General features: G+C 35.7%; 1 protein-coding gene across 1 annotated transcript in view; it reads right to left on the bottom strand.

Moving 5' to 3' along the window:
* The window catches only part of Cdkl5 (cyclin dependent kinase like 5), a 115,353-nt gene extending 96,854 nt beyond the window's left edge, over positions 1-18,499 (bottom strand). The window contains exons 1-2 of the mRNA XM_051179371.1: positions 18,274-18,499; positions 16,165-16,199 (exon numbers count right to left, since the gene is read on the bottom strand). Of these exons, the coding sequence (XP_051035328.1) occupies positions 16,165-16,199; positions 18,274-18,337 (99 nt within the window). The 5' untranslated portion in view covers positions 18,338-18,499. The remainder of the gene's footprint in view (positions 1-16,164; positions 16,200-18,273) is intronic.
* Positions 18,500-18,757: the final 258 nt, after the last annotated feature.

An 18,757-nucleotide genomic window follows, 5' to 3' on the forward strand; every position in this document is an offset into this window, starting at 1 on the left:
GCTCCAACACATGCAGTGCTTAGATATATCATCATTCCTGTCATTACAGCAAGAAAAACCCTAATTTAAAATTGGCAAGTTTGCTCCAACCCACCAGAAAACTGAGGACATGGGGCAAAACAGCCCCCTATCTCTAGATGGATAAATACATGCAATCACAACCAAGACACTTACCTGAGGCACAAGGTGCTAAAGGAAAGTATTAGTAAAGAAAATAAACCTGAAAATGCTGAGTGAGACAAGCTTGTGCAGTGAGAGTTCCAATAGGAAGAAACCCTCCTACTCTGTAGCTTTGCCTCCAGCAATTTCACCAGGCTCTGACTCTGAAATCTCCTCCCCTTTGTAGGAGAGGAAAGGTAGCCATTCCCAAATATCCCAGGAAGAAAGGACCAATAAGAAGTTCTGCACAGGACTTTGGGAGTCCATTCTCTATGGAGGGATACTCCCTCAGCCTAGATACATGGGGGAGGGCCTAGGACCTGCTCAAAATGATGTGACAGACTTTGATGATCCTCCATGGAAGGCCTCACCCTCCCTGGGGAGTGGATGAGGGTGGGATGGGAGGGTCAGTTGGGGGCAAGGGAAGATGGGAGGGAGAGGGAACTGGGATTGATAAATAAAATAAGATTGTTTTTAATTTAAATAAAAATTTATATAAAAAAGAAGTTCTTCCTTGCTAGGCATGGTAGTGCCTGTCTTTAAGGCCAGCACTTGAGAGACAGAGGCAGTTTTAGGCCAGCCTGGGAGTTCCAGGACAGCCAGAGCTACACGGAGACCCTATCTCAAACAAACAAACAAAATCACAAAATAGCAATAAAAAGACCCCCACAACAACAACAACAAAACCCCACAAAATTCCTCTTTGGGGAAGGAAAACGTAAGCATTTTTAAAATGTATACTGGAGAAAGTAACAGTTTTCAAGTAAATTCACTCTTGTTTCCCAGGTCCACCTTGTGCTTAGAATCTCCTGCTTCAGCCTCTCAAATAGCCAGGATTACAAGTCTGTCCACCTGGCCCAGTTCAAATAAGTTCAGAATGTTCTTCAATAACAAAGGCTAAGACCCCCCAACAAAATATATCAGAAGCTTAGATACCCTGGAAGAAGGGGAATTAATTAGCTCTAGTCTTCATGTTCCTTGTTTCACCTAACATGGGGGAATAAAGAAGCAGCATCCCTAGGAATTCAGCCAAGGATTTGGGCCCAATTGAAGCCCTAGATTACAAAGCACTTTCCCCATCTTATTCTTTCCCACCATTTCAACAGGAATCCAGTACAGAACAATGGGTCATCGCTAAAAAGTGGTGCAAGCAAGACACCTATTTACAGTTTTTCGGGAAAGGAAAGGGTTGAAGGGTAGAACAAACAAACAAACAAAAGGCATTAGAGCAGTGGTTCTCAACCTGTGGATCTCGACCCCTTCAGGTGCTGCATACCAGATAGCCTACAAATCAGACATTTACATTCTCATTCATAACAGTAGCAAAATTATAGTCATGAAGCAGCAATGAACATTATTTTATGGTTTGGGGTCAGCACAATGAGAAACTGTATTGACGGGTGACAGCATTAGGAAGGTTAAGAGACACTGCTCTAGAGGAAACTGAAGGTGGTAGCAGCTAAATGTCTACCATTAGAAATGGGCCTGTGAAGTGACATAGCTCAGCAGGTAAGGGTGCTTGCTGCTCATCTAGAGAGCCTGAGTCACATTCCCAGAACTCACATTTTTTTTTAAATTATTTATTTTTGTGTGCAATGGTGTTTTGCCTGCATGTATGTATAAGGGTGTCAGATCCTCTGGAACTGGAGATACAGACAGTTGTGAGCTGCCGATGGGTGTTGGAGACTGAACCAGGGTCTCCTGGAAAAGTAGCTAGTGCTATTAACTGCTGAGCCATCTCTCCAGCCTGAACTCACATGTTCAAAGGCAAGTTCGATCCCTGCAAACTGCACTCTGACCTCCACAAGTGCAGTCTCACACTTGCATGCATGCACATAAACATAGTGAATGAAAAATGTTTAAGGGCTCAGTTCCTGGCTGAGAAACATTAACCCTTTACTAAAGGCCTGTTTATTTCAGTTCATATGGCCCAATATACCATATCCAGTGTGCACGCACACACACACACACACAAAACAAGGAAGAAAAACTATCTGAATAGAAAAAGAAGTATCAGAACCAGATGAGGCACAGACTTGAGGATTATCACATAAAGAATTTAAAATAACTACAAGTAAACCAGGCATTAAGGTATATGCCTGTAATCTGGGCACTCAGAAGGGTGATGCAAGAGGACCACTAGTTTAAGGTCAACCAAAGCTACATAGTGAGACACTATGTTAAACAAAACCAAAACTATGATTAATGTGTTAAGAACTCAAAAGTATGTCTTTAATCCCAGCATTTGAGGGGGAAACAGGCAGATGGCTCTCTGAGTTTGGGCCAGTTGGTGATACACAGTAAGACCCTATATCTCAAACAGAAATAAGAATGTATTAGGAAGAAAGGAGGAGAATCAACTTTCCTAACCCTCTACAACAACTACTCAAAGGCTTACAGCAGCAAGAAAAGCTTGTTGAAGGAGCTGGTTGTGATAAGAAAGCACTGTGCTTTCACCTTGCCTCCCACTATAACACACAAAGAGAAGAGGAATAGAACGCAAATTCTTCTGCCTGCCTGATAAAAGGCTTTTTTTTTTTTTTTTTTTTTTTTTTTTTTTTTGAGAGTGATCTTGCTATGTTATCCAGGCTGGTCTGAAATTCGAAAGATCCTTTCACTTTGGCCTCCAGAGTAGCTGGGCCTTGAGGGAAATGGACTATAAGCATCATCGCCATGCCTGCTTAAGTTTATTTTTGAACATTACAGCTAACATCAAGCACGGGAAAGGTAATGGTAACTGAAAGCCTTTCTCTGAACATCAGGAACAAGACAAGACCACCTGTTTGGGTCACTTTCACAACTTTGTACTTGAAGTTCTAGCTAGATCAATTAGGCTAGACAAAGAAATAAAGGCATCCAGCTTGGAAATGAATAAGGAAAGCTATCCATTTTCACAGGTGAAAATCCTAAAGAATCTGTAAAACAAAAAAACTCTATTAGAGCCAATAAAGTTAGCAAAGTTGCAGAAAATAAGATCAAAACACAAAACTCAGCAAGCCTCAAAAAGTTAAACACGTAGTTACCATATGGCCCGGGAATTCTCCTACTAGGTATACATCCCAAAGTACTGAGGTACTGAGAACCAGCACTTGGATCCTTGTATGTAAAGCAGTGTTCATAATAGCCAAAGATGGAAACAATGTAAGTGTCCATCAGCAAATGTATGGATTGGAAAATGTGAGGCACATATGATACGTATATATACACTGTCTGTACACATACATGATAATAAAATGGAACACTACAAAAATAAAGTTTTCATATGTACAAAGATGAAAGCCCAAAATATGATCTAATGGAAGAAGCCAGGTAAAAGGGGTAAATATTGTACTATTTCAGCAACACAAAATATCTACAATAAGTAAAGTGCCAGAAAAGGAAAAGAAGCTTGAAGTTACTAAGTGATGGGGTGGAGTAGGGAAAAACAAGGGAGATACTGCTTAATTAGTTCCAAGGGTCTATTTAGGCTAATGAAAAAAAAGACTGAAAACAGACATTGGTGCTGTTTTCATATCACTGAGAAGGCAATCAAAATCACTGAATTGTACACTCAAAATGGTAAACTTTGTTACATAACTTTCACCACAAATAAAAATAAACAGGAATATTGCTATATGCTACAAACAAACAATCTTAAACAGAAATTAAGAGCTCAATTTCAGATACAAAAGCATGAAATTGATAAATGAATAAATAAATTCTTGAGGATAAATTTCAGATTCTATGCAACCACTATCACAATTCCAATGGCTTCCCCATCTCCAGGAATGGAAAAGCTGATCTTAAAGCCAATATGGCAGCCCAAGGTGAAATGAAGAGTTGGAAGACTCAGATTTTCTGATTTCAACTTTTATTACACAGTTGTAAAAATCAAGACAACCTGGTATTGGCATGAAGACAGGCACAAAGCCCAAAGGACAAAAATTAATGAAATGCACCCAACCACCACATACACACACCTATGGTCAAGTGATTTTCAACAAAGGTGCCAATACAAGTAAATGGAAGAAAGAATTGTCTGCTCAACAAAAGGTAGCAGTACAACTGGATATTTACGTGTAGAAGAATGAAAATAAGAGCCAGATGTAGTGGCTCATGACTGTAATCCCAGTACTTAGGATGTGGAAACTGAGAGATTAGATGTTCAAGGTCAAATATTAGTCAAAGTTGAGCTGGAAGTCAGCCTGGATTATTTGAGACCCAGTCTAAAAGAAACCAAAAGCAGCGGCTTGGCACTTTACACTGTAAATAAAATCCTAGCTCAGATCTTTGACACTCACATAAAAAGTCAGGCATAGCTGCACAAATGTATAACAGCAGTACATGCAGACATGTACATGGAGTATAGGGGTATCCTTGAAGCTTGCTTGCTAGCCAGTCTAGCCAACTGCTGAAGACCAAGTTCAGTAAGAAACAATGTCTCAAGAAGGAAAGTGGAACTGGGCACTAGGGAAGCAGTGGCAGGCAGATCTCTGTAAGCTTCCGAGCAGCCTGGTCTACATAGTGAGTTCTAGAAGAGCTATAGACACATAGTAAGACCCTGTCTCAAACAAGAAAGGTAGATATTATTAGAGGAAGACACCTGGCATGTACACATACATAAACACACAAAACACATACAACACACACACACACACACACACACACACACACACACAAACCCAGGGGATGGCTCAGTAGTTAAGAGCATTAGCAGCTCTTCTAGAACTTCAGGGTTGGATTCCTAACACCCACATGATGGCTCACAACCATCTATATCACCCATTCCAGAGGATCCAGTGCTCCCTTTTGGACTCTGGGTGGACTGCATGCATGCGGTGCATAGAGACATGCACATTAAATTAATTAATTAAAATTGAAAATAAGGTTGGGCCTCTATATCACACTACAGAAAAATCATACAAACATTAACTCAAAATAGATCAAGGACCCCCCCAAAAAAAAAAGAAAAGCTAAAATTATACTAGTATTCAATTAACTAAAAGTAGCACATCTAAAATTTCACATCCTTGGATTTCAGTGTTTTTTAAATGCAATCAATGAAGGAAAAGTACATAATATAGCATCATAATTAAAAGTGTTTGTGCATCAAAGACATTAACAAGAATATGAAAAGACCACCTATAGAATGAGAGAGAAAATACCTGCAAACCACATACCTGATGAGAAAGTTAAACTCAACAACAATAACAAAAAAATACAAATCAATTTAAAAATGGGCCTTTACTGCACTGTAAGTTCCAGTGCAGCCTGGGCTACATAATGATCTTACAGAACTCTTGCCTTTAAAAATGGTTGACGAGACAATTTCATGAATAAAATATACAAATGACTGGACATATGACTCAGCAAGTTAAGAGTACTTGCTGTGCAATCATAAGGACCAGAGTTCAGATTCCTACAATCATGTAACTAACAGGTGTCCCTGCAAAAGCCTATAACAGTCCAGCTGTTGGGAGACTGAAATAGGAGGATTTGCTGGCTTCCAGCCAACTAAGACACAAGTCCCCAAGTTCAGGAAGGAATCCTTCCTTAAAGAAACAGGTAGAGAATGATTAAGGAAGATGTATAATACCTTCTTCAGGCTCCTGTGTCCTATAGACAAGAAAACATGCACATATTTTTATGCATACACCACACACACCTATAAATATTTTTTTAAAAAGAAGATGGTATACAAATGGCCAATAAGTTCATGAAAAGATGTTCAACATAACCAATCATAGGGAAGTGTAAATCACAACAACAATGAAGTACTACTTTACATCCACTGGGATTGACTACAATGTTTAAAAAGGTAAATAAGGTGAAGATGTGGAAAAACTGGAGCCTGCCTACATTGCTGGTGGGAATATAGAGTGCTGCTGCTTCTATGGAAAACAGTTAGGCAGTTCCTCAGAAAAATTAAACACAGAATTTCCATATGATAGTCTTTCCAATCCTAGGTATATACCCTAGAGAACCGAAAACAGAACCTCTTATACTTGCACAGGACTGTTCATAGCAGCACTATTCAGAATAGCCAATAGGAAAAAAATGATCAAGCATCTATACACTAAAAATACATAAACAAACCATGGTAGATGCAAGCAATATAGCAAAATGTCAATCAGGCATGATAAAGAATGGAGCATTGATTCATGGTACAATGTGGACGAATCCCCAAAAAACTCTGTTAAGCAAAGGAAATCAAATTCAGCAGTCACATGTCATACAATTTCTCATATATCAAATATTCAGAATATCTAAACACATAAACAGAAAAAGCAAATCCAACTTCCAGGAGGACAGTTGACATAGGAAGTGTGCACATAATAAAAACATTCTTCTTTTAGGGACACACACACACACACACACACACACACACACACACACACACACACACACACACACTTTGAAACCTGAAAGACTGTGAATGTCACAGAAATGTACATTTGAAAAATACATTTATGTATTGTAAATTTTATAAATTGGGGGGGGAACTGTGTCTTAACTACCAGTTCTACCAAGATTCAACTTGCAATGGGACTTAGAAAATTAAACTACTTAAGAATCATTTCCCCCCACATAAAAGATAATTCTTTCTAACTTAGTTAAGCAGTAAAGCAGCTAACATAATACATGGATGAGAGACTTTAAACAAGAATTATTGTCTTATTAATGTATTTGTTTCTACTTGACTTATACAAGAAAGACTTTCAATTGTTTTTCTCAAGTGAATTTTATTCTTCACATTGTCAGAATGTCCTTCTTTTAAGCCAAAGACTCTGCTCATCATTCTCAAGAAGAGTGTATTGTACTTTGTTTATCATTGGGTTGAACAACAGCTATTACAAAACACTGATTGGACAAGCATAAATAGTTTGTATAAGCCTATATGCCTGATTTCCAGAACATTCTACTTCTCTGTTTGATATTAATATATGAAAGAGGTAACTACACTAAACTTTCCATATAACCACTTAAAGAATTTACCCAAATCCAAATAAAATGAAAAGTAATATTCAGTGGAAATCCCCCATCTTATTACCATTAATCCCTTAGGCTCCAAGAAACAGAAACTCAGATTGTTGGCTCACTGAGACCATTATGGCATTCCAGCCATATTCTCCTACTTAAGGTTTGCTTAACAATAAACATAAGCAAATTCCTCTGTAAAAGCCAGGTGATAAGTATTTTGTGCTTCGTTGGTCATATAATACATCTATTCAGCTCTTTAACTGTATCACAAAAACATCCACAGAAATAACACATATGAATGAGTACGGCTGTAATCCCAGAAAACCTCATGTATTTATCAAATAGATAGTTGGCCTGATTTGGCCCATGTATGGTTGTTTGCAAACCCCAGATTTACAATCTTGGGACAAATTCTCTTACCTATCATAATGTGATGACCATAAACTTGAAGGAGATGAACAGGGCCTGTGGCTCAAGTTTCCACCATGTCATCTGAGTTCAATAACCCATCATTACTGCAAGGATTCTAAGCCTTTGGATTTTGTAAACAGGGGCACAGAGGCTCTCACTATACTATTCTCACTCAGAGTGTCATCAGTTAATGGTGGTGCTTCCTAATTCTATTCTCAACTTGGTGGCAGCTGTCCAAAGGGGCACTGGGAAATACTATAACTGCCTTTGGCTTTATTACTGACAAGAGTTTTTCATAAGCAGGCTTAAATAAAGAACTTGGTGGGGCGGGGAGGTTTCCCACTATCCTTTCAATTGCCATCTCCTATTAGATCCTTTATGACTGACCTCCCTAAACTATGCCCCAAATTATGTTTTAAACTCCCTGGCACTGGAAAAGGTAACCTTAAATGTGTTAGTTAAGCTAGGCTGCACAAATGTTCTCAAAAGGAATGAATTCTTACTGAATTTAGAAGAGCGCCTTTCTAGCTAAGTAGCTGATATTTTGTTAGTACTCGATAGATTTGTTTTCTTAAGCAGATATTTGTTCAATTGTGCTTTATAATGCCGGCCTAGAACACACTGCTTTAAGTACAGAAGGTAGATTTGAAAAAAAAAAAAAAGTGGATCAGTGAGACAGCTCAGCAGGTGAAGGTATTTACATATCAAGTCTAGTAACTTGAGTTCACTTCTTAGAACCTACACAGTGTGCTAGGAGAGAGCAGACTCCATAGTTGCCCTCTGACACTTACACACCCATGTGACACATGACACCCCCAACATGTGTGTCCATGCATGCATATATAAAGAGTATGTTTTTAAGTTCTTGATATTTTTCTAAATGAAAACACTTTAGCATATTAAATCTTTAAGAAATATTAAAATTAAAAAGCATCATAGAATATAAGTGATAGCTACTAATTATAAGTATTTTGGAGCTAGATTTTTTTTTGTAGAGACAGATCTACCCAATGATTTCCAGTCATTGGTTTCAACAACGGATGAACTATACTTATTAAGAATATCCACTAAATAGTCATTTGTTAATTAGCTTTTTCATATATTATCAATGAATATGTATTTCAAACCTTGGGGAAAATACTTCATACTGATTTTTGCTACTTAAGTTTTGAAGAAGGGCAGCATTAAGAGATGTATGAATTATTTAATCATAAACCTTTATCAGAGATAAGATTTTTTTCACTAAAATAATAGGTACCTCTCTCTCTCTCTCTCTCTCTCTCTCTCTCTCTCTCTCTCTCTCTCTCAATTTTCTCTTCTCGCTTTCTTTCCAAGACAGTTTCTATGTGTAGCCCTGGTGCTGTCCTGGAACTTGATTTATAGACCAAGCTGGTCTCAACTCACAGATAATCCACTTGTCTCTACCTCCCAAGTGCTGGGATTGAAAGTGTGCCACCACCATTACTAAGCTTAAAATCACTCATCTTAATGAGATGTAGAAAAAAAATGTTCTTGTCTTTGAGTTAATTATGGTTTGCATAAAAGGAGATTTAAAACTCAAGCTATGAATGCTCAATAAAGAATAACTTGGATTGGAATGAGAAAACTGAAATGGAGCATATAGAAGACCGGTGGTACAAACAGGCTGGACATGGTCCCTAAAAAGAGATCCAAAATGATCCTGATGATTTGAATTTGCTTAACTAGAAAAGCACCCTGGGGAACAAATCCTCTATGGCGGGGGTGGGGGGTAGAAATGATGCTTTAGAAATGGAGTCAGGGCCAGGCATGTTGGTGTAGGCTTCAATAAAAGCACATGGGAGGCAGGAACAGGCTGAGGCAAGCCTGGTCTTCATATCAAGTTCCAGGCCAGTCAGCACTAAATAGCAAGTATCTAAGTGACAAACAGATAGAAAGGGAAGAAAGAGAGAAAAGAAAACATAAAACAAGAAAGCAAACAAAAAACCTGAGACAAAAATGTGTAGACAGAACTAGTACAGGGTAATTCTAATATGAGTATTTTTTTATTAACTAAGATATAAACATAAAAACCAAATCTAGATGAGGCTAAAGAACACTAAAGCAACTAGGAAGTAAGAAAAGGTCCAAATTTTTCCAGTTCCCTAAAGAAGTCAGATCTGCCTGGAAAACAATACACAACTGATTATTCCTTTTGTTGATAAACAATAGAAATATGGGTAGTTCTATCAATCAATGGATTAGCAGAAGGGCTTGGTGGCTCATGTTTGTAATTCTCATACATCAGCAACTATAGCAGAAAGATGCCACAAGTTCAAGGACATTCTGTACTACATAGTGAGTTCCAGTACATTATATTGACTCAAAAAAGAAAGAATTAAATAAATAATAAAGACTATCAGATTCTGAAATACAAAACAACTACCAAGAAGTAAGAGTTTAATGAAAGTCTGACAGTATTTCAGAAAATTAATTAGATCAGCAAAAACAAAAAACAAAAAACAGGTCAAGAGCAGAAACCAAATGAACTAAGAATCATATGAGTGCCTCTGTAAATGAGAACAAAAGATTTTTTTTCCTTATTAACGATTCTTATTATCTGTGCTCTGAAGTTGAAGCCCAGTGATGTCTCATTAATCTTCACAACCTGCAGTAAATTTATGTCATTTAAGAGAATAAATTCTTTAAAACTGATTATGATGAAAATGCAAAATTAGTTCCAGCTTTTTATAATCTTTATTACAATCCTAAGTGTCTTTGTGATTTCAATTAATAAAAATTTTGCACACAAGAAACAGGAACTTTGATATTATTTAAATAAAGAGGAAAGCAATGATGGAGAAAATAATATAACAAACTTCTATTCTACCTGTCTGATCTCTTTGATCTTTGTTTAAAATTGTAATTCACATATGAAGCTTAAAACTAAGATTTAAGGGAAAAGATTTGCTTTATTTAAGATGTTTTTTAAAAAACAAGTTGGTTTTGTTTTAGTAGAAAATACTACATGGTTTCAGATGGCAGCCTTTTGCCCAAAGTAAATATATCCCCCTAAAGTATAATGAAGCTGTTAAATTGGAGATTGATCAATGGCTTTTCCTCAGATATTGCTTTAATATAGTTTGGTGTTTAAAAGGCTACAAATTATTTTGTTTTGTTTTGGAGAAAAACAAAAGGAATCATTATATATGCTCCTGCAATGTGTGACAGTTCATACCTGAATTATAGCTCTTAGAAGGATGAAGTAGAAGGATCACTACATCTTTGAGGCCAACTTAAACTACACAATGAAATCTAGCACAACTTAGGCTACAGAGTGAGACACAACTTTAAAAAGAGTAAAGAAAAGAAGAATGCTATTAACAATTAAGTCTGGGAGGCACGATGACTCAAGCCTATATTCCTAGCTCCCAGGTAGCTAAGGCAGGAGGACCAAGGCTAGCCAGGGTTCATAATGAGTTTCTGGAAAACCTGTATTACATTATGAGGACAGCTCCTATCTTAGAAAGAAAGAAAGAAAGAGAGAGAGAGAGAGAGAGAGAGAGAGAGAGAGAGAGAAAGAGGGAGGGAGGGAGGGAGGGAGGGAGGAAGAAGAAAATTTAAAACACGAACAATGAAGCCTTACAACAAAAAGAAAAACTGCAACAATTGAGTAATAAACAACCAAGAATGTCTTCCCAGTACAGAGAAATAAAGGTATTGGTTACTAGTGTCTTAAGGTTACTATTGCTGTGGTGATGAAACACCATGACAAAAAGCAGCTTAAGGAAGAAAGGGTTTATTTACTAACAGTTCCATATAACAGTTCACCATCAAAAGCAATGAAGACAGGCACTCAGAGGCAGGAAATGATACAGATGCCATGGAAGGGTGCTACTTACTGGGTTGCTCCTCGCGGCTTGTTCAGCCTGCTTTCTTATAGAACCCAGGACTTCCAGGCCAGGAGTGGCATCAAACATAGTGAGCTGGGATCTCACACATTAATCATCAATCAAGAAAAAGCCTTACAAGCTTGTTTAAACCCAACATTATGGAAAAATTTTAATTGAGATCCCTCCTCTCGATGAATATAGCTTGTGTCAAGTTGACATAAAATTAGCTGGCACAACTAGTGAATAATTAATTCTATACTATCTACCACAATCTCACTTTTTCAACTCAGAGAAAAATGGCACATTCTAGATTGCCTATTTATGAAAAGAAAGGAAAAGAAAAGTCTCTTGTGACCATTTCACTTAGAGGTTATTTAACAAACAACTCATTGTAATACATGGATTTGTTCACCTCTCAAACCTCATCATCATATGTCCTGCTATAACTTCTAGACTACTGATGAATACTATATTTCAAGACTTTGCTTCTTAGTTTCCTTTAGACTCACCAGTTTCAATAGCCCATTCATTCAGCAGCCCATTCATTCAGCTTAGCACTCCCTCTCATAAACATCCTGTCATTTCAAAACTCTATCTCCCTCTCAAGTTCGCTACTTCTAGAGGTAGAACAAAGCCTGGTTTCACCACTTCACAGATAAGTGATCATGGGCTTCCTATGGCCCATTTATTACTGTTTCCTTATCTGTAAAATGGGAATAGGAACAGAATTGTGGAGACTGAAACATCTACCAAGTGTCTAATATCCGACAGTGATTAATATGTGGCATCTATTACTGGGCTTATTTTTAACATTTTCAATATATTTTAGTGTGTGTGTGTGTGTGTGTGTGTGTGTGTGTGTGTGTGTGTGTGTGTGTGTGTGTACATGAATGCAGGTGCCCAAGGGCTGATGCCCCTCTAGCTGAAGTTACAGACTTGTAAGCCATCTGATGTGGATGCTAAGAAACAAACTCAGGTCCTCAGGAAAAGCAGAGGGGTTGGAGGGATCACACAAATATGAATAAAAAGAAAACCACTAAGTATCTGTATAGGGTAAAGGTAAAAAACAGTGTGTCTTCCAAATATGGGTAACCATAGGGCATTATAAACAGAAGCTTAATAGTCATTGCTAAGACCTTTTCAGATACATGCCAATGTGTATACATAACAACAAACAAGCTATCAAAAAGTACAAGCTGTATATTTATAATTAGGCACCATTTATCTGAATAAACTAAAAAGCATGCAAAAGCACTTGCTACCAAACCGGAATTTAATCCCCAGAACCCATTTTGTGGAAAAAGAAAACCCATTCCTGCAAATTGTCCTCTGGCCTCCACATTTATACTGTGTTGTACCACACAACAATCAATCAGTTCATCAAGTAAGCCTGCATCGTCTCCTGTAAGTCAATGACAAGAGCCTTAGGTGCTGGAGTCAAGAAAAAAGCACACCAATTTGTTATTCAATACTAATTGGTACCCTAAAAAACATACATATAAACATACAGACTAAGCAGGTTGCATTTATGTGTATATGTATGTGTATGTATATATTTATATATATATGCATGCACATACATATGTAAAATAATTAATGAAAAAAGAGACCATAAATTTGAAAGAGAAAGAAGCAGGACATATGGGAAGGTTTGAAGAGAGGAAAGAGAAGGTAGAAAATGATGTAATTATAATCTCAAAAAGAAATAGTTTTTAAAAAAAAAGTATAGTCTTTGGCATGGAATAACCCATCATATCATGTTCAGAAAAGACAATGCCTAATTGACTTCTAAACCCTTACCAACATACATATCTAAAGTGACTTTTTTCATACTGGCTTAGGAAGATATATAATATTTTATGAAGTATTTAATTACATATAACATATTATTATGATGTTTACTATAATAATTATATATATTCACACCCAATAATAGCTAATATATGCTTAAAAAACAGGCCAACTACATAAAAAATCATATAGATGTAATGCATAAGCTTTTAAGCATCTCACTAAAATGTTAGCTATGCAAATACATTAGCACAGTTATTTTTCATATAATGAACACAATAAAGAGGTTCACATATATTTTAACTATAACATGAACTCCATAGTAATCTGTTCATTTGATTCTAAAGTATAAATCCTATGAGGTGCATCAGGTTCTCTATTTTTATATAATGGAGCATAGATTTGAAGGTCTGATTTTAGCTAGGAAAGGATATACTCTAACAAGTCAAGCGACTAAACAGCTGCTGATGCTAAAAAGAGTTTCATATTATTCTGAGTTAGGCACTAATTTATGCTTTAAATTTTCCATCCTGCGATAATCTTTTTAGATGCATGAAAGGGAAAAGCAACAATACTTTGAATGCTGATCTGAGTCTCTCATTTAGTAACGAGCAGAAGATAAATTTGAGATGCAAGTTTAGGCTGCCTGGCTTGAACCTAGAATCCCTTATCATCCTACCTCCATCTCACAAGTTCTGGGACTACAGGTGCGTGCCACCATGCCTGCTTTATGCTATACTGTGGATTGAGTCTAGGTGTTCCTGTATGCCAGGAACAAATGAGCTACACCTCCAGCTGGAGTATTTTGTTTTTTAATCTTTCCACTTGGTTGTTTGTTAGAATATTGTCTTTACATATATTTGATTTTGATAATATATAGTACCAGCAAGAAGGGCCTGAAGGAAAGTGGATGGGAGCAGACATCCTCTGCTCTTGGGACACCCATTTCAAATGTTAACTCTGATTCCCCATAACTATATGTATAGATTTTGAATTACCATGGTTTTCTTGCCCTTATGGTCTAAATGAAAATAGTTACTTTAAAAACTAGTTTTAGTTTTCTGCAAATAAAACTGCATCTTGCTGGGTGTGATGGTGCCTACTTTGTAGCCTCATTGAATGTACAGGCAGGAGGATAAGGAATTCCAACCTACATATGAAGTTTGATGATAGTTTGGACAACATGAGATACTCTCAAATCACCCCTCTCCCCAAAAATCAAAAGACAAAGAAAGGCTAAAGGTCAATGAATAATGAAAACTAGCAGAAAATATTTATAATATATATATTACATTAGAAAAACAAATAATACATGTGCATGTATATGCATGCTAGACATGTCTGTATCTCCTAATTCCTTATGGTTCAAAACCCACCACTAGGACTGAGTACAAATGTAGCTCACTTCATAGAGCACTTGTCTCAAATTCATAAGAGCCTTGGGTTCAATCCCCAACACTGTACAACCTGGCTTCCACAGCACACAACTGTTAATCCTAGCACTTTAGTGGCAGAGGCAAGAGATTAGAAGATCAATGTCATCCATTCTGGCCTACAGAGTTTGAGGACAGCCTGGGAATTTTGAGGCCATGTCTTAAAAGATAATAATAAAAAAGTAAAACCCACAAATAAGAACTAAATCTTCTATTTACAATGCTGTACAAAATAGAGCCATCACAAAAAGTATTGCATTCACAAGACTCAAATTGAACTTGGAGACTAACACAAGTAATACCTCCCCCACCCAGGCATTCTGTTTTGAAGCTTTAGAAATGTATTATAGCTCAAGGAAACTCATTAAAGGAAGAACATTTCATTAGGGAACTTTCCATTTGTTTAATTTCAAACTACAGTAATACTTCTTAACGAGGTATTCAAGGTACTAAATTTAATTTGATTGCATTTATTTTAAATCCTTAATCATCCTTAATCAAGAGCCAGTAGCATTCAGTTTTTGAGGATTAGTTACTGACAAAGAGCTATGGATAACTTTTCAACACAAAAATTATTCAAACATCCAAATCCAAGAATTGAAAAGTCACTATATCAAAATATATCTGTGATGTAAAACACAAAACCATACTGTCATGAATTCTAAAACCAAAAGGTAGCAAGTATTTATAAGAAAAGGCCAACATAAAAGCTTTCATTATTAACAGATATATATTACAATTGGTACAATTGCTGGATGATAGATTCCAATGGTTAAATATTTTGAATCCAATAGTTGAACTCGTTTCAGACCCAAACTGTATCATTAAAAAAAAAAATCACAAAATAGTAAAGCTTTAATCTTAAAATTAAAACAAAATAACAGAGGCCAATTACTAATACTTTCACTGGAAATATTCATATAGAAATATATAATTTAAAATTGTTGCAATTTCAATACTTGCCATCTTAAATTTAGTCTCTGAGTAGAATGCAATCACTAAATAACAGCTATGAAACTTAAAGTGTCTTTATGAATAATTTATGAATTGTTGCAGTTAAATACCTTTAGTATGATTGATTTTGAGAATGATCAACTATAGCCAGTGCTCATACCATATACTATTATCAAAAATCCCAGTACACAGCCAAATATCTACCCACTCATTACCTTTCAAAACCTAGATGGGAATCCATCAAATAATCAACTGGGTCTGCATGAAAATCACACAAGACTCCTCCTCACTCCTGAGTAACTGAATATGAATTTAATATGCCACTGTCTTCCCATCCAACCTCATTCTTTCCATTATATAATATTTCATAAATAGATTGGCTTAAAAAATAGCATGTAGCTGGGGGGAAAGCTAACTTTCACTTACCATGATCATGTTTACCCCAAAAGTTGCCTTTCCTCTGCATTCACATATCAATTATATTTCATTAAGAGTCACTATTGAACCAGACAATTTTAATTACATGCCCATATATAAAGAACATTGTGTTAGTTTTAAAACAGCTAAAATAATATATATTTTCCTTGTGAAAATCATGTACTTGCCTTGTGTCTGCATTTAAGTACAACTCCATAGGCTCCTATAATTAAAAAGAAGTAAGCAATTAGAGACATGCATACAAACTATAGTTCTATATTTATATTGCTTATGAGCATATGTTAGCATAACCACATCTATGACAATATTATAGAATGATAAAATCATGAGACACATACAAATAGAGCATATTTTAGTATGTTTTTTATAAATCAAAGGTATAGACAAGTCACTGCTTCCAATAAATACTTGAAAATTCTGAAATTTTTTTTACAAAGAATTGTTCACTACACACATTTCTTATTTTAGGCAGAAAAGGTCAAATAAATACATAGATTATAGGACTATGAGGCTGTGTGAACTGGGAGGCTGAGGCAAAATGAATGCCATCAGTGTGAGGCGAGGCCATCCTGGGCCACACAGTAACTACCAAGCCAACAAAGGGTACATAACAAGACAGTATCTCAAAAAAAAAGGACTTTTTGAGCAAATAAAAATCAACTCAACAAGTTCTAGGGAACTTAAAACGTAAAAGCTAATAATTTTTACTGTAGCAATTTATGTGTAACTCATGCTCACCGAGAGTCTGTTTGCTTTAATAATAGGAACTGAATTTTAGAGTGTAGATTAATAAAAGCAAATTACTTCATGCTATTGAGAGAGTAAGGCAGACTGGAGACTCTATTAGTTGAGGGTCAGATGGTCTTATCTAGGAAGAAAACTGAATAGAGTGCACTACTACCCTTTTTCCATTTAGATGTGAAAAGTCCCCACAAGAACATAATTTGGATGGCTTCCACGGGGTTGTGTTTTCTGTAGAAATGGTTTCCTTTTATCCATGGATCCCAAGTTTTAAGATGCTTTTACATTTTTTAAAATCTGACAAATTTAGTCATGTAACACATTTATTCCTGTGTAATCTTCAGTGACAAAATGATTTCCTCATTTGTATGTATAAAAACAATGCCAGGAACAAAAACAAAACTCATGAACAATCTTGCTGGCCCAAAAAGGCAAATTTTGTAAAACAGGTAAGCAATTGAGAATGAATTTTCATTACATAATATCAATGAAGAAAAGGAGTTGACTAATGAAGGAAGAAGGACCATTTCTTTGGTATGGTTAGAACTTTAGACCTTGAAACAAGCACCTTAATTATCAGGCTCTCATTGTTTCTAGTTATTTGAGAAGGATTTGACAACCTAATATTAAAATTTTGAAGAACACTGCAAAATTTTTGAAATTCAGATTTTATTTTAAAAACCTAAAATATAATTTTTTGTAATATCTGCTTTTTATAAATGCTAAGAAAACACATTTTCACTGATATTCTATTAAAATAATATTTATAAATTTCTATAAAGTTATCTTTAATAGTTAAAACAACTAAGCAAGAAAAGCAGGGTAATTATCTTTTTCTAGGATTCTATTTTTGAGAGCACTGAATCCTAACCACTAGACCACCAGGGAATATTTTTGAAAACTGAATTACACTTTATCAAATAAATAGTATCTTTGGTCATAAAAGCATCATGTTATGAACAACAAGAAATAAAAATTAATAGCATTAAAACCATAACATGCATACTGACTTAAGATATTAAACAATATAACCAAATTGTATCCCTGAAAGCTTGTAAACTATGGTCTGTCATTGGCAAATAAATGGAGGTCATTTATTTGTTTGCCATATTGTAAATTAAAGTTAGCACATGCAAATAAAATTTAAGTTATTTAATATAAGCTTAAATGATAAAAAAAAATGTAAAAATATGTAGACTAAGGAAACTGTAATCCCAGCACTCCAGAGACAAGAGGCAGGCAGATCTCTGAGTTCAAGACCAGCCTGTTCTACAGAGTGAGTTCCAGGACATCAAAGACTACATAGAGAGACTTAGTCTCAAAAAATATCTATTAAAATTTAAGGAGTTTTTAACTGTTACTAGTTTTCACTTGAAGAATAAGACCCAGATAGTTGAAGAACAGTTTTATTTTTATTATTGTACACTTAGTTGTACATTTGAATTGATGTTCCAAATTAAGAGGATCTAAATAAGTTTTGGTGATGGATAAAATGATATAATGCTCCAAAGTTCAAAGGTGAAATTCCAACTTACCTTCACCTACAACCCCAAGGATCTCAAATTTATTCATCACATTACCAATGTTAGGAATCTTCATGAAGACAAACTCCTCTTTTGATATAAGCCACAAAACATGGCATCAAAAAAGGAACTTTAGAAAAAGTTATTCAGTAAACAGAAGAAAAAAAATGTCCCAACAAAGAATGCTTGGCAAGGAACTCTCACACATTTGTTCAATGGTGAAGTATTAAACAAGTCCCTGAAAAACAAACACAATGAAATACCATTAGTATTACGTTACAATACTCAACATGTTATATCCTTTTAAAAATGCTTTTAAATCCATGTTAATGTTTCATATGCTGCTTTAAAAAGTAGGAAGGTAGAAGCTCAAATAAAATGAATCTCTTATAACCACAATTAAGAGGGGACCAGTTAAGTCTTGAAAATGGGACTTTACCTAATGTCCTCACTCTAAAACCAAAATAAACATTATACCCAACCACTTATATCTTAG

Source organism: Phodopus roborovskii, unplaced genomic scaffold, assembly GCF_943737965.1.
Source record: "Phodopus roborovskii unplaced genomic scaffold, PHOROB, whole genome shotgun sequence".
NCBI lineage: Eukaryota > Metazoa > Chordata > Mammalia > Rodentia > Cricetidae > Phodopus > Phodopus roborovskii.